We start from the raw sequence: 16,324 nt of genomic DNA, 5'->3' as shown, positions 1-16,324 counted from the left end.
TTCTTCTTATCCTTCTTAGACTTCTTGGTAAGCGCCAACTCATCCTCCTCGGTAGCTTCTGCCATTGGTTGATTTGGTTCTTGGTCTGCAATTGAGGCGAGGGGAGTTATCATTGTGGCGTCTTCATTCAGGCTTCCATGACCGGGTTCTTTTATAGTTAGTTCTTCTATAGCAGACTGTCTCTTCTTTTTCTTCTCTTTCTTAGACTTCTTGATCGGTGCCCATTCATCCTCTTCCACAGCTTCTGTCGCTGGCTCCTTTGTTTCCTGATCCCCAAGTGAGAAGCTCGGGGCTACCAAAGTGGCGTCAGCATCAACGCTTGTCCGGTGGTGGTCCGCAGGAGTCGTTATTTGGGCACCCTCATTTGAGATGAGTTCATCCGCGGTTGAGTGTCGCTTTTTCTTCTTATCCTTCTTAGACTTTTTCGTCGGGGCCCATTCGTCCTCCTCAGCAGCTTCTACAGTTGCTTGTTTGGTCTGCTGGTCGGGAATTGAAGCAAGGGGAGTTTCAATCCTGTTGGTCTCATTCATACTTGTTGGATTCTCAGTAATTGTTACTTGGTCGCCCTCATTGGAAATGGGTTCATCCAGGGTTGATTGCCGCTTTTTCTTCTTATCTTCCTTTGTCTTTCTGGAAGGAGCCCAATCATCTTCCGTGGGAGGGACGGCCGGGGCGTTGTCATTCTCAGGAGCACCCACCTCACCTGGTTCATCTACAACAGTCTGCAGCTGGTCAGGGGTCTCGCCAGGTATAATCGAAGGGACCGAGGTGTCGAAACTTGAGTCAAAAGTGAATACGCGGCACTTTTTGCTTCCCTTTTTGGGGTTTGAGGTAAAATTCCGCTCGTCCTCGAGAACAGTTTCCGAGCGCTCGTTGGGCTCAGTTTCCTCCTTGGTTGATGCATCGAAGTAGTCTGAAGGGTGTTGTACCTGTGAAGTGTTTTCAATCCGCTGACGTCGGTCATCATAGCTAGTGTTCGGACCAAGTGCACTAGATGCTTGGATGGACTTTCGAGTCTTCTTGTCTTTTTTCGACTTCTTGCTAGATGAAGCCCAAAAGTCGTCCACTTCTTGCGCTGGCGTGCCAGAGTGTGGCAGATCGACGTTGGGTTGAGCAACATCTAAAGACTCTGCAGGGCCCTGTGGCAATTCGCGGGGAGCATTGTCTTCTATGATCTCTTGGGCAGTGGTTGTTGTGCCATCCTGCATCAAACCCATGTCTGCTCCATCTGTGCCGGAATTCTCTAGGGTGTCTAGTGGCTGGAGGGGACCTTCTATTGAGGGTAAAGGGGATACAGGCCATGTGTTTTGCAGGTCAGGTTCCATGCTAAATATCTCTCCAGTGTCGTCGATGTTGGACGCGGCTTTTTTGTCAGAACTCTTGCCGGTGTCCAAAGGGACGCTTGCATCATCCCAATCGTACGGAGACTTCTTCTTCTTCTTCTTGTCCTTCTTTGATTTCTTCGTGCCGAAGACATTATCATCTCTTTGAATAGGCTCCTGGCTCGGCAGTGTGTCCATTACATCTTCGTTGTCTCCAGCGAGGGGTATCTCGGCCACAGAAACTGCATCAACAAGTGTCCCTAGTTTGGAATCGCCATCAACAGCTTTGGTCTCTGAATCTCCAGTGACAGTAGAGTCTGGATTAAGAACAGGCTTGACTGTAGGATCGGCCTGAGTGATAGAATCTTCGTGAGCGCTTATCAACGTGCCATCTAGAGGAGTTGCTTCTTCAAGGCGTTCAGAGCTATAATCAGTTGGTGCTTCTGCCATGGCAAAGGGTTTGTCGTGTTCAGAAACAGGTAGATCGGCTACAATCTTGGATTTCTTCTTATCCTTCTTAGACTTCTTCGATCTTGTTGGCCCCGGCTGATCTTCAGCCTCTCCAATTGCGGGTTGGTCAACGACTGTATCCGGCTCTCTGAATAACACGTCAGATATCAATCCCCGCGTCGACCCAACTGAATCATCCAATTCGGCGTTCCCATCAGCGTTTTGGAGGGGACCCTGTGTTGAGGCCATAGAATCCGGTTCAGGAGTCTCGTTGGCTAGGGTTGATGATGCGAAACCAGATTGGCGCTTCTTCTTCTTGTCTTTCTTGTCTTTCTTCGTCGCATAGGCCCAATCATCCACTGCGGCAGGATCAGGTTGAGTGCTAGAGCCTATTTCAATTGCAGGGTGTGATAAGGCCTCAACCAGGTCAGATCCCTTCGGAGCTATTGGTTCCACTGGTTGATCCTCCGCCTTAGTTACAACGCCAACTATTGAATTGTCCGGATCGTTGGGAGGAGTAGCCAAAACAGACTGGCGTTCCTTTTCCTTCTTCGATTTTTTGATTGAGAAGCCCCACTCGTCTTCAACAACAGGATCAGGCTGATTGCTAGAATGGTCTTCAATCGAGGGATCTGATGGAGCCGCTATCATACTGGGTTCTGTGGTAACTATTGGTTGTGTCGGAAAATCTTCAAAATTGTTCGCGTTGTCCTTCATCGGAACCTCTGGTTCATTAAGAGGGTTAGTCAAGACAGACTGATGCTTCTTTTTCTTGTCCTTTTTAGACTTTCTTGTTGATGAACCACAATCATCCTCAGCGGGTAGGTTATCTTGGGTGGTGACAGTTGTGGCGACCCCAGCAGTGTCTACACCCTCGCTTTGATCTGCAGGAGAAAGTGAGGCAGGATCAGAACGCGGTTCTTGGACTGAGCCCTCTGGTGTATGTGGTAACGTTTCTCCCTCACTGGCAATATCAGCTGAGATGCACTTTTTCTTCTTTTCCTTGTCCTTTTTAGACTTCTTAGATGTCGCTGCCCATTCTTCTCCGGCACCATTGTCCAACTCTTGCTGTCCACTTAAAGTGTCGCCAGCAACGGGAACCTCAGTCTCTAAGATTTCTATGTTTGGTGGCTGGATGTGAGAGAAATCTCTGGAAGCTGTCACATCCCCAGGGTATCCAGTGGTCAATTTATCGTCACCATGGTTTTCAGCTGCAACGTCAGTCAACTTCGACTCGCTGGGAAACAAGTCAGAAGCAGGCTTTGGAAATTCAGTAGTGTCCGAAGGACCTGATTTGGACGAATCAGTGCGAAGATCTTCGCTCACAACGATTTCAGGTCGATCATATTCTTGTTCTAGATCTCTTTTAGTAGGTAGTAGGTCCTGAGAGTCATCAGAGACAGGTACGATTGTTGGAGTCTCAACCACAGGAGCCTTCGCCGAAGGTTCGACCGTAGGAGTCTCGACAACAGAATGCTCAACTGTTCTCAGGTCATCTTTTGGTTCTACAACCTCAGCAACTGCAGTAGACGGAAAAGTTTCGGTTGTGTCAAGGGGGACGGATTCAACTGGGGGATCGGCCCGATTGAGATTTCCAGCCTGCTTGGATTCGAGTGCCTCCGTCTCTTGTCCAGTCTTCTTAGTGCTGAATGAAGCTGCAGGCACGTCAGAGTCGCCAGCGTCTGCCAAAGTATCTTGTTCGGGCGTGTCAGTTGGCGCAACAGAAGCTTTTCGTCTTTGCTTGTCCTTTTTTGAACGCCTGCCAATGATCGCAAATTCTTTCTCGAAAGCTGGCGTTGATGATGGCGGATTGAGATCCACTTCTTTGGGTACAGATCCAGTGGGGAGGTCGGGAGTATCTTCTGATGGTATCTCGATATCATCAGATGTCGACTGACGTTTCTTCTTCTTTTTCTTCTCCTCCTTCTTCGACTTCTTCCTGTCGCTGAAGCCAAAAATATCTTCGTCTTCCGGATTAGCCGTTTGCAAATGCTCCGATTCCTGAGTCTGGAGTGAAGTGACCTTTGGGTCTGAATGTTCGTCATTATAATCAAAGCTTCCACGAGGTGCACTCTCCATTGCCGTTCCGGGGACTTCCTCATCAACTGCACTTGCAACGGTTTCATCGAATGTGCTCTGGCGTTTCTTCTTCTTGTCCTTCTTCGACTTCTTACTTACGACAGGAAACAGGTCCTCCGGCTCTTGCTCTGAAGGTACACCTGGCGACTCTGCGTGTGGCTGCAACTGAACACCCTCGTTGTCTTGTTCAGAAAAGCTTGACTGCAGGCGTTGCCCGGTAGACTCTAGGTCCCGGACAGGATCAGATCTGTCACCACCGATCGGAAAAGCGACATTTTTGGGAGTAGTTGACGGTGACTCCGGGGGCTCATTGGAGGGCTCTGAGGGAATTACAGTTGACATGCTGTCGTTATCTCTCAGGACGTGCTCTTGAGCAGAATCAATCGCAAAAGGAGTAGCCTCATCAGTGTCCATCCCCGCTTCTGCTGGTGCAGCTACGGGCGTGACAGACTCGGAAGCATCTGCGGGCAGGTGTGCGGCGCCAGGGGCACCTGCCACTTCATCATCAGCAGCAGCAGCAAGAGCATCAGACTCTCGTTGCCTGAGCTTCTTGGACTTTTTTGCTGACTTGGCAGACGAGGCTTCGTTGGGGATAAGGGGGGCTTCTGGAGTTATCTCGAGTTCGTCCCTCGTTGAAGACGTTGTCGTTGCTTCGACCACATCCTGGGCGTCTTTGGTCGCCGCTGCAACAGCGATCTGTTCCATTTGAGCAGGAAGCTCGTCCCCTGCACTATTGGCGGCAGATTTCTGTAGGACCTGTTGTTCTACGGTGGCCTCTTTGTCCATTCCTAGGATTGAACTGGATTGGTTGCTTCCAAGAGCAGAATCTATGGAGTGGTCCACGGCACCCTCGGCAGGGGCATCTGCATATGTTAAGAGATTCTCTTCATCTGCCCAAACAAGGCTCTTCCGTTTGCTTCTCTTTGACTTCTTGGTCTTCGCGCTCATTGCCCAGGGATCAGCTTCTGTAAGAGACGCCTGTTCTTGATCAACATCCCTGTCTTGCACAGAAACAGTCTCAGCAAGAGTGGAGTCAGTTTGAGGGTCCCGTTGTGCAAGATCGCTTTGTAGAGGACCTGTAGATCGAGGGTCTACTGGGCCAGGATAGCCCCCATCTAGAGATTCTCGGGCCATGCCCAAGATACTCGTATCTGGAACTGGATTCTCGGTAGGCACAGCAGTATCTCCTGAATCCTCCCAGTTCACAGACTGTCTTTTCTTGCCTTTCTTGTCCTTTTTATCCTTCTTGCCTTTCTTCAGCGTGGGCATGGACCACTCATCATCCTGGCCAGGCTCTGCTCTATCAGCAGGGTCAGTTGATGAGGCTTTGTCCAGCGGCGTGAATTCAGACATGGCAACAACGGCCGGAATTGAAGCGTGCGTATTCTCATTCGAGATTTCAAAGTCATTGCCAAAAGGATTTGGGTCTGATTCGTGCTCATTAACGAAAGTCTTTAGCTTGTTTACCGTCGACTGGACAAATGGTGCTTGCTCGGGTTGGCGAGAGACTTCTATTGAAGACGCTTCCGCAGGAGCGTCTATGATTGGTTCAATCATTCTCTCTGGAACCAATTCCCGGTTCGCAGCCTTCTTGTCCTTCCTCTTGGACTTCTTGGAGTTTTTGCGCTCCAGAATAGGCGTGCCTGCTACATTTAGCGGAACAGGTTCCTTTCCTTCCTCGATTGTGGTCAATGGAGTTCCTCCATTTTCAGATAAATCACTGGGCGCTTCCGGTAGGAAAGCATTGTATGCTTCTGCCATGGATGTGCCTTGCCCAAGGCCTCTCGCCTGGACGGCGGCCTCTAGAGCCTGCTCAAACGGGTTCGACTCAGTACTTGGCATCTGGGTGCCTTTGTGTCCATTTTGAGGATGATTTCCATACTCGAAGGCTGCTATGGGTGGCTTTGGATGGACCACAGACTCCACCGTGTGATCCACAGCTGGGCTAAACTCTTTCAGAGAAGGGTCTTCCAAATCGGTCAGGCTGGGAAATGTCACGTCCTCATGGAGTTTCTCGCGATCTCCAAGAGAATCCAAGGAAGCAACTTCCAAACGAGTCCCTGATTCTGTGGGTTGGCCAATACATGGCTTCGAAACGTGGTCAGCATAATTAACCTCAGGGGCAGCGTTCTGGGCTGGTAGGCTTTCCGCTATCATATCTCCGGTATTAGAAGGTTTAGGAAGCCCGAGGTCCTGGGTTTGTGCTAATTCAACAGGTGATGGAAGAAACTCATCATTGAAGATTGAATTGAATTTCTTCTGCTTCTTGTCTCTCTTGGTCTTTCTAGTTTCATTCACAGCTGCAGCGGTTTGCGGACCAGTGTCACTATCGCTGGTGAAGTGTGCTTCCACGTTGGTGGCTCGTATTGTATTTCCATCTTGGAGTGCTCCTTCGTCCATCGATCGATTGCTTATTTGGCTCATCACGAGATTGTCGGCTGTCAGGTCCTTGATTGGTGGACTGCGAGCGCCAGGATTCTTCTCTGCGAGATCAGGGGGAGCTCTGTCATCAATTGCATCTCTGTCCGTGGATTTGATATGGATTCCACTTTTGCGGGTGAACCCTTCAGCTTCAAGGGGTCTATGATCGAGTTCCGTTTCAGATGCAGGCTCGAGAGTACTGTCAAATTCTCTGGGGCCGAACTCAGCCTTGGAAGGAGAGGTGACTTCTTGAGATTCTGCATCGGTAGGTGAGCGTTCATTGAGGGCCCTATGCGCCACCAGGCCGAGGGCAGACCCGGCTAATGCACCAACAGCCATTGTGGACATAGCATCCTGCCAGGAAGCGGAAGTTGATCGTGATTGTGAGGCACTACGACGTCCTCTGCTCAGACTCCTGGATCGTGGCGGCGATAAACTTCTGCTTCGTGCACTCATGTACTCCAAATCAGTGCTGACCACGCTAGGAAGCGGGCTACCCGGTCGAGCGTCGTCTCCGTCTTCATCTCCATAAAGAAGAGAAGGGTCTTGCAATAGCTCACTTGGAGAGTGAAACTCATACTTAGGCTTGGGCTTATTCTCACGATCTCTAGCCCTTTGTGCTTCTCCAGGGACGGGAGTTGCTGACCTTGAATCAAGGTAGTCTGGAGACCGACGCCTCTCCTCACCATCGTGCCAATAAGAATAGCTTTGCCTTCTCGCTTGATCTCGAAATTTATCGGCACTCAAACGGGACGGTGTAAAGATCTCTAACTGTTCTTGCGCCTGTGCTTCTGCTCGTAAGTCCTCTGTCGAAGGATGCGAGGAGCTGGCAATACTGGCGGGCAAGGGTGGATAGTCACTCGTATCTGGCGATGGAATCTTGGAAGAATTCGAAACTTCTACTAAATACAAAGGCCGGATATTCTTTCCTGCGAATTCGGTTGATTTTGGTCGTCCTTGCCGTGTTCGGGGGGTTGCGAGGGGAGAAGCAGGGGAAGCGATAGGCGAGCTCATAGAGAACCGCGGAGCAATGGGTGATGATGCGGGGAGTCGGAAATGCACCGGAATCGCGGAAGGGTAACTAGGAGTGGTTGGGCTTGAATCAGATTCGCGCGTTCGAATCGCTGAGAGCCTGCGCAGAGCGGCACTTGGTTTTGAGGCAGTCTCAGTGTCGCTCTCAATGGCAAGATCGCGTTTGTTCGGGGTATCAACATCATCTCGCTGCAACGTGTCTCGTCGCGAATGAGATGGAACCTGATCTGTCATTATGGGCGTATCAGTCAAGTCCTTTACGGACGCTAGCCCCGAGACACCATCAGTATCCATTGGCATAGCTATGTCCGTTGGTTGTGGCATTTCGGGGCGAATCCCTAAAAAAGACAAGTTGTCTTCTTCATGAGCTGGCACCTCTGTAGATTCCTCGGCAGATACGAAGCCACCATCAAGGCTTTCGTCTCTGGACAATGGCTTTCTGCGGGTGTCTTCGTTGGAGCGTTCGGTGCTCCTTCTTGAGCTCCGCAAAGGCTCGGAGGCAGCAGAGGCAACATCATCGAAGTCGTGATCTTTAGATCTACTCTTCTTCTTCCGTGATTCGGATCCCTCACCGCGTCCTCGATCGGCACGAGACTCAGATTTGGAAGACTTCGAGCTTCTTTTACTGCTTGTGCTGACATCGCTTTTATTGGCGGCAAATATATTGCTGAAGAACCCACCGGAAGACTTCTTGTCCTTGTCTTTGCTACGTTTGTCCAGATCTGCTGGGCTGCTGGCTATTGATTGAGTGTCATCATCATCGAATATTTGTGAGTCTCTTTTCGATTTTCTTCGAGGCTTGTCATTGTCCTTGGACCCCATCCTTGAAGCCGAGGCGTCACGGGTTTGTTCAGTGATCTCGTCACTGCGCTTACTCTTACGTTTACGGCCACTTGCTGAAGCTCTTTTGTCGAGATCATCTGCGATTTCACTTTCGGTGTGAGCTCTGCGAGGTTTTTCGAACTCTGCTTCTTCTCTGCTGACATCATCTCGGGTCTGGCCGGATCGTTTGTCGCTAATCCCAATGTCACTTTGCGCAGAACGTTTAGATTTCTTCCCCTTTTTGGAGGTCCGTGATCGTTCCCAGTCTTCAGGATCAGATTGTGGGTCGGTTTTGGAACGCGACTGCGATTGGTGTGGCGAGGTTGAGTCGTCAAATGTATTAGCTCTTCTGAATCCTGACTTGTTCTCAGCATCTTTGATCGGGGAGTCATAATGCTGAGCCGAACCATTGTCTGACTGATAGGCCTGATGAATCGCACTGGCGCTTAGTCCCGCCACCGCACTAGCCGCCATTGATTGACCACCATCATCAACGAGGAAATCAAAAACGTTGTCGGTGTCCGCCTGACCTGTAGCGTGCTCATGTGGTTCTGCCGGAGACATTTTTCGCTCAGTGTCGTGTTCGCCGGAAGATGAAGCACGTTCAAGACGACGCCTCTCACTCTTGCTTAACCGAACGCCTGGAAAGTCTGTCTCTGCATCTTGTGGCCTGTCTTGCAGCCCAGATTGCTCCGACACCTTACCATTTGATGGTTCTGATGATGAGGACAGAGGGTTGGCAAGGTCGAGATGACTGGTTGTTTCTGCAAAGGGGCGTTTGTAAAACTCCCGATTCAGCTCGGTCTTGTCTTCTGCAGATGCGGTCCCACGAGCAATGTCCTCTAAATCAGAACTTGGTTGGTGTGGGAGAGAGGCCTGAGTTTGCTCAGGCTCAATCTCGATCACACGAGGTGTCGAATCCTCTACAACTGCAGAACGATCGACGAGGGGCGAATGCTCGATTTTCTGGGCTTCCTGGTCATCGACAGTCCAAGCACGGCTGACATGTGGGCGATCAGATACAGTGGGAACCTCCCGTTCCAGCACCTCCGCCTGAACATCATCCAGGGTCCAAGTTCGACCAACATTCGGGTGTGATTCAGTTTGCTTTCCGTTTTGTGATATCTTAGGTTCCACCTCCTTGGCGCTTTCCTTGCGACTCGAGGCTTTGTTTTCCGGGATATAGTCGGATCTTTCATACTCTGGTGTTTGTACTTCGTAAACGTAGGTATCATGGTCACCCCAGGTCACTTTGGACCCATTGCTAGCCTTTCTCTCTAGCGGCTCGCCGACATCATCCGAAGGCTCAACAGAAACTGGCCTTGCGACGGGGGTCGTGTCACCGCGATCACTATGAGCCCGACTTCCTGGCGGTGTAGCTTCCACTAGTTCCAGCCTGGGGACAGGCCAAGGATGTAAGCCAGGATCATCATCCACATCAAGTCCGAAGGGTCGGTATAAGAATGGATCGAATGGGTTTCGATGTTTGTTTGCGGAACCCCCAGGAATGATCTCAACGACATTCGCTCCCATATCGTCTCGGTGTTCAGCCTTCTCATTATGTTCCTTGAGATGTTCAACGAGCTCCTGAGGTACAAAGAAGTTGCCATAATCTTCATGGCTTGGTGGAGGCGTGGATTTTACGCGTTGGGCTGCCATGCGCGCAATACGCTCTTGCTGTGTGTCCGTGGCTGGCGATGCTTCGCGGGGTTTACTCTTCTTCAAGCTTGATTTGCGTCCATGACCGCTCGAATCATCGCTTGAGCTACTTCTTTTCACGACTCTAGCACTAGAGTTTGCGTTTTCTGCCGAGCCTGCCGATTCTGAATGTCTGCGCTGTTCCAACTGTTCCCAAGTACGTTTGCGTTCATCTTGGCGATACTTTTCATCATGTAGTGCCTGAAGTTGCCGTTCAATTTCCGCTTCTCGCTCATCAGGCTGAGAAGGCGCATCGCGGATGGACTCCGAAGATCTCCTTTTGCTCGAGATGTGGTCTTTGGCAAGAGCGCCAGCCACAAGTGCTCCGGCGCCCATGACAAGGGCAGCATCAGCAGACTTACGTCGATCTTTCTTCTCGCGTTTGCTGCCGGGCCTATCATCTTTCTTACTTGGTTTCCTTTCGTTCTCAAGCTGCTCATCCGTCAAGTTGAAGCTGACAGTATTTCCCAGACCCTGTGAAACCAGTTTAGCAGGGCTCGAATCTTGGCGAGAGAGTCTTAATCTGCGGCTTCCGGACGTCTGTGCATCGATCTGTCGATACGGTCCTAGATCTTCCAATGAAGGTTTGGTACGACGGTGATCTAAGGATCTCATATCTTGATCGGGCGGTGCATATGCTGACTCATTTATGAAAGGGATTACAGGAACGACTGGTTGAGGTTGGTGAAGGGGCACAGATGTTGAAGAAGCCTGGAATGGTTGCGCATATTTGTGGTATGAATCACGTCGTGACCCATCATTATCGAAAGACTCAGAATTCGATACCGGACGAGGCTCCAGTTCTTGCATAGGTGGCGGTTTGGCGGGAAAGTCTACAAATGGGTATACATCTGTTGTTCCTAGACTTGGAGGCAGCTTCCCGATATCTCCGCTTGGAGGTTGACTGTATGCGCTCTGACGCCTCGAACCGGCAGTCGTCCTATTATCGAAGTCTCCAGTATATTGATGACTCGGATAATGATCTTGAGGGTATCGAGGAGCTTGGGAATGTGACGGTCGGGTTTGGAATGCAGGCGCACCACTGCCATAGACAAGGCCAGTATCTGAATCGTCTGTATCATACCACTCTTCCTCTTGCACTGGGGCTGTGGTTTGCGCTTGATCCTGCATGTTGATGCGCTGCTTGTTCGGATATCCTGTGTGTTGACCTGTTTTGATGTAAGCATCACTTACCCGCTTACCTTTTGATCTCCTCCTATCGCTCTCGCTGGCTAGATCGTTTCCTAGTTTCACCAGACCCATCATACCGGCAGTCGAATCATACTGCCTGTTGTGACTATTTCCTCCGGATAGGCGTCGAGTTGATCTCTTTCTCCGAACCGTACCTGCACCGTAGGCCAAATCTGCATCAGATGACGAAGTGGATGCGTTTGAGAAGGTGAACAGCCCCTTCGGTTTCTTTCCCTTTCTCATGTTGGCAGACGGACTACTGAAGAACCCTGTAATGCCGGTAGACCCTGAATTCGTAGTTGAGAGGTCAACATAAGAATGCATTGGCGATACACGTTTCGAAAAGTAGTTCTTTTTTGATGGCGGAGAACGACTCCGGCTCCGGCTCCGGCTCCCACCTCCACTATCGCGTCGCAACTTCTTGTCAAGAGCGGCGGCTCCCATTGCAAGTCCTGCTGCCCCAACTCCTGCGGCCCCAACTCCTGCGGCCCCAACTCCTGCGCTCAGAGCAGCTCCTCGGGAGACGCCGCGCGAAGATGATGAAGAACTAGAGTCGCGACGTCGTGAGCTTTGCTTATCTCGGTGACGATAGGTCTTGCCAGATTTCGACTCCCGAACTCTCCCGGATGAGCTTCGTAGATCTTCGTTGGAAGAGAAATGTTTGTATCTTGCTGTAGACCTAGTTTCTCCACCTTGGAAACTGACACGGCTTGCAGCCGCAGGTCTTCCAGCCTTGACCGAGTATGTGTCATCAAAATCGTGGTTTGCCTTCAACACGGTTTCTCTAACCTTGGCAGCACCATAGCCAGCAAGACCGCCAACGACTACCTTTTTGGCTGAAGAGCGTCGCTTCCTTTCCTCGTCCGATGAATAGCGATATGTCTTGTCGACACGCGTTGTGCTGCCGTAGCGACTCCCAGAGGATGTCCTTCTTGGCTTATAGTGGTGTCTTCGTGGAGCATCTGCTGGTGAACTCATAGGATCGAAGCAGTATTTGCAGACTCCAATTGCTTCGGTATATTCCTCGTATTCAGCCACGGCTTTTGGATCGCGGAACCAGTCGACAAATTTTCCTAGTGGACTACGATGCTTATGCTCTCGTTTATGTTGCATCGGTGTGGGTCCACTGGAGTATCGCAGGGGGTTATTCATTCCGGATGATCCCTGATAATGGATATGAGAGTGCTCATTACCGTGATGCGACAAATATGATGCTCCGCTAGCCCCAGCAGCTAACCCAGCGGTTCCATATAAAGACGGATTCGCGTTTGGGAACGATGCTCCTGGACCTGCAGGGGCCGAATAAGACCCAGATCCACCGAATGATGCCGATGGTAATCGTGGCGGAGTTTGATACACCGAACCAGAATAATAATCTGCCGCAGCGGAAGGTAAAAATTGTGTTCCTCCACCTGGACCTTGTTGTGGCGGCCTACTTGTATATCCGGTGGGCGCCGGGCTCGACCTTGGACTAACACTAAATTTGCTGTGCTGAGTTGGACGGTCTGGTCTGTGATCAAGCTGTTGCGAGGGTTTCGACGGTGTGTGCTGAATACTAGGGTCATTCTGCACCGTGGAGCCCCCGAAATAACTCGCAGCAGCTCCAACCTGTCCCACGCTGCTTGGTTCCGCTGGAGGTCGAGCCTCGAGGGTCGGTTCCATTAAATGAGCCTGTTCGGCGCTGGTGACAATGTTTGGTTTATTAGGGCGCACACCGGGTTGGAAAGAAACGGATTCTCCTTGATCACCATAATATTCGGCGGCGTGTCCGGGGGAACGGAAGGTTTGAGCATAGGTGGACGGTTTCTCACCTGGGAATAGGTCGTCGGGAAGTGATGCATCGTGCTCACCAACAGCGCGAGCACTATCTCTCCTTTCTGACGGACCAGACCTGCGAGCATCCCGGCCATCAGGACCATCCTCTCCTCTAGGTCTTCTCTTTTTGCCGCCACTTTCTCCGTCCCTTTTGGAAGACCGGTATTTCGAGTTTCGATCATCTCGAGAATCGCGCGGCTCGTTGGTTCGATCGCGCTCACTGTATCTGCCAGCATTGTCCTGTGATATATCAATGGGTACAGGCTCTGCACTATATGCCGTAACATAAGTGGAGGGGGCGATGCGAGAGGATGCAACGGTCGTGTCGTCGCGTTCATCAATATCATCGTCACGACGGCTAGATTTCCGTCGGGAGGAAGTGGTGGAATCGTGAGTGCTATCTCGACGTTTCTCTGCCGGTATTGAAGTTTCGGGGCCGGCCCTCTGCCGGCCTGAGCTTGATTTTCCCATGGAGTGGGATTGGATCGTCAAGAGGTCAAGGCGTCGCGGGCATTAGTACTGAGGGGAAGGCTGCGGTGAAAACCAATGCTAGTGGAATGAGTTGGGAGAAAATGATTGTGATTGCAATGGGATGTTGAAACTATCGTAACATCATTGCAAGCGTGGGACTGATGCCGATGCGCGACGGTCGAATGAAGAAATCTCGACAAGTCGTGGATGGCGCAGGCTCAGGTGGCAGGGAGGTTGTGCTGGTGCCAGTATCCCCCAGTGTGCTCCAGTGTGCTCTTGATTTGCTTCGCTGGCAAATGATTGTCGCGTCCGCCGAATCTTGAGTGGCTGGGGATGCAGAACACTCAAGCCACCAGAGCCACACCTCCAATGAAGATGACGGGACAAGGCAGGTGACCAAGGGCCACCAGGGTTACTACGGAGGAATACTATCGCTGGCGGTGTAATTACTACGGGGCCGCATACGCAGCGTAGGCGATCCAGTCGCAGCTCACGTGATCCTATCTCTCAACACTTCAGCCCTCGCCTCTAGAGTCGAATTCAACTCTATCTGAACAATTTCGCCCCAGAGCGAGCCAGCCATTAATGGTAATGACATGCTCTGTGGAATAGTGCACGGACTAGAGTGATCATGGAGCTGGCCCCTTGTCCTCGTTCGTTTGCTCACTCGTATTCGCAGTATGCCCCTGTTTGGGCATAGCGTGTCCGTTGCCCGTCCCTCGATGCCAATCATGAATGAGGGTGTTGAAACCTAGGCGTTCGACCAGATCAAGAGATGAATGGGAACCTTGTCGAGCGTTCCCGTTGTCAAGTTTTCTAGGTCCTTCAGTGTCGATGTTGCCTCATCCTGGACGTCAGATAGAAGATATTATCTAACCAACAGATATGTGACTTCGTGTGCAACTGATATCTTCACCCAAATCCAGCCACCGTCTTCGGAGAACAGCCTGGTTCTAGACAATAGTGCCACTTCTTCCTGCATTTGCTCATTTACCACCTTTTAGGAGATTTTGTGCCATCCTTCTATACAGCTGGCCAGCCATATCGATCCCTGAAGTTGACGGACCATGGTTGGAATTGCACGACGCAGGGGTTGCGATACATGCAGAAAGCGGAAGATTCTAGTACGCAACCTTCCTCGCCGTTCTACAAGTGCATGCGGATGTGACTAATGCTAGTCTATAGTGTGACCTAGAGAAGCCAATCTGTTCACAGTGTGTGAAGTCTAATCGAAACTGCAGTGGCTATCGACAACATCCGATTTTTGTGAACTACCAAACGCCGAGCCTGGAAAAGCCGAATGAAACAATTCTTGAGAGCAATTCCAAGAACAAGCTGCAGCCACCGAGTGTTTCTCACCGCCAACGAAAAGCTGGACTGACTAAGAATAGGGTGAAGTCACCGACCTCTCATCATGGCCAAGATCTTGAGCCGGAGATCGTGCCCGTTCAGCTATCCGACCAAATCAATTGTAAGCCAGCCTATCGACAACAGATTCTCCATGTTTACCTGGATCAAATTGTGCCAAAAGCCGACCTCGGCTTGCTCCGGGAGAAGATGTGGATCAAAACCGTTCCATCTCTTCCCTATCTCACAACAGCATTGGAGGTTTCCGTCATGGCAATGTGTTTCGCCAAGATAGGAGACTTTCACAACGATGGTAGATTCAAGTTTGAAGGCCTCCAATTATATCATCGCGCTCTTCGTGAGCTTCAGTTGGCGCTTTTGAATCCGCAATTATTGTACGATGACCAAACCCTGGGGGCCTGCGTTGCATTGACACATTACGAGCTGACTCAATGTCCTTCGGATTCAGTGGTGCCATATATGAATCATATCGCCGGTTGTGCGAAGCTGGTTCAAATTCGAGGGCCACAGCGGCACAGGGATGGATTAGGCCATAAAATATTCACTCATTTTCGGGTGCAGGACGTGAGCTTGTTCTGTTATGGAAGCAGACGACTTTGCTGATCATTTTAGATACTGTTCAACCTCGATCTTCAAACCCCCACATTCCTGGCAGAGCCGCAGTGGCAGCGGATTCCCTGGCAATATACATCGAAGACGGCCTATGAAGCTGTTTGGGATCTGCTCAGTTTTGCCCCAGAGCTGGTGGGCAATGGCAACAAGCTTGGACAGATGGAACCGAAAATCCAAGCGATTGTTGCCACAGACCTCCTGTCGAAATGTTGGGAATTGGACCATGAATTGAAGGTCATCTATGATCAATTGTTGAGCGCAGCAGAAGAGCCTCTATATTGGACAGAGTTGGCCAGCAACGTGAGGCAACTCGAAGAAGGCGTCGTCTTTCCTCTTGCTTTTCGCTTTCGAGACCTCGAAAGTGCTAGCACCTTGATAATCATTTGGGCCACTCAAACCATCTTATGGCATGGAATGATACAGCTGCACCAGCTCATGCAACGTTTACAATCGGTGATACCAATGGGGCAGGAATCTAGGACCTTGACTCTGCGAGAACCGGGTCACCAGAGACACTACGTACCACCAGCTCTGAATATTTTCCAGTCCGTGGAGTATTGTACACGAGAGGAGTTCCTCGACTTGGGGCCGAAATCAATCGCGGCTCCGTTGAGAATTGCCATTGACATTCTCAAGCAGTATCCTGCCTATGACCGCGAGGTGTCGTGGGGACGGAGTATGCTGCAGAAGGTGCAAGCGCGATCACTTCGACTTCTCGGCTTTTATGTTGAGTCAAAGCACTAGGTAGTTACTCAGAGAGTGAATGAAGTTCAAGCTCTTGATTCGAATGTCTGTGCCTATGTGTGTTGTGACTCGTGACCGTCAGCCCCTGACTCCCTGGCTCACGAGTCACCAGGTGCAGTTAGGCTTGCCAAGCGCAGCCTTGCCAAGGACACCCTGGCTTCCAGCCTTCACCTTGTTTGTTCTTGCACGACAACTATTATGTACTACTGATCAGGCTCTCCTCCTTTGTCATAATCAAGTTTTGACTCACACTCATTACCCAGTCTCTCTCTTTCACCGTGGCGCGCCTCCTCCGGGAG

The 16,324-nt window shown here is 50.8% G+C and overlaps 1 protein-coding gene across 1 annotated transcript; it reads left to right on the top strand.

Annotated features, from left to right (window-relative positions):
- Positions 1–14,715: 14,715 nt before the first annotated feature.
- On the top strand, positions 14,716–16,025 carry A1O9_03538 (uncharacterized protein; the record flags this gene model as incomplete). The annotated part of the gene is made up of 3 exons (XM_013409102.1): positions 14,716–14,772; positions 14,796–15,233; positions 15,282–16,025. 3 exons carry the CDS (start codon positions 14,716–14,718, stop codon positions 16,023–16,025), a joined length of 1,239 nt encoding a protein of 412 aa, XP_013264556.1.
- Between the last annotated feature and the right edge of the window lie 299 nt (positions 16,026–16,324).

The sequence above is a fragment of the Exophiala aquamarina genome (genome assembly GCF_000709125.1).
Source record: "Exophiala aquamarina CBS 119918 chromosome Unknown aczIA-supercont1.2, whole genome shotgun sequence".
NCBI classification, from domain to species: Eukaryota; Fungi; Ascomycota; class Eurotiomycetes; order Chaetothyriales; family Herpotrichiellaceae; genus Exophiala; species Exophiala aquamarina.
This window is presented reverse-complemented; position numbering and strand designations above follow the sequence as displayed.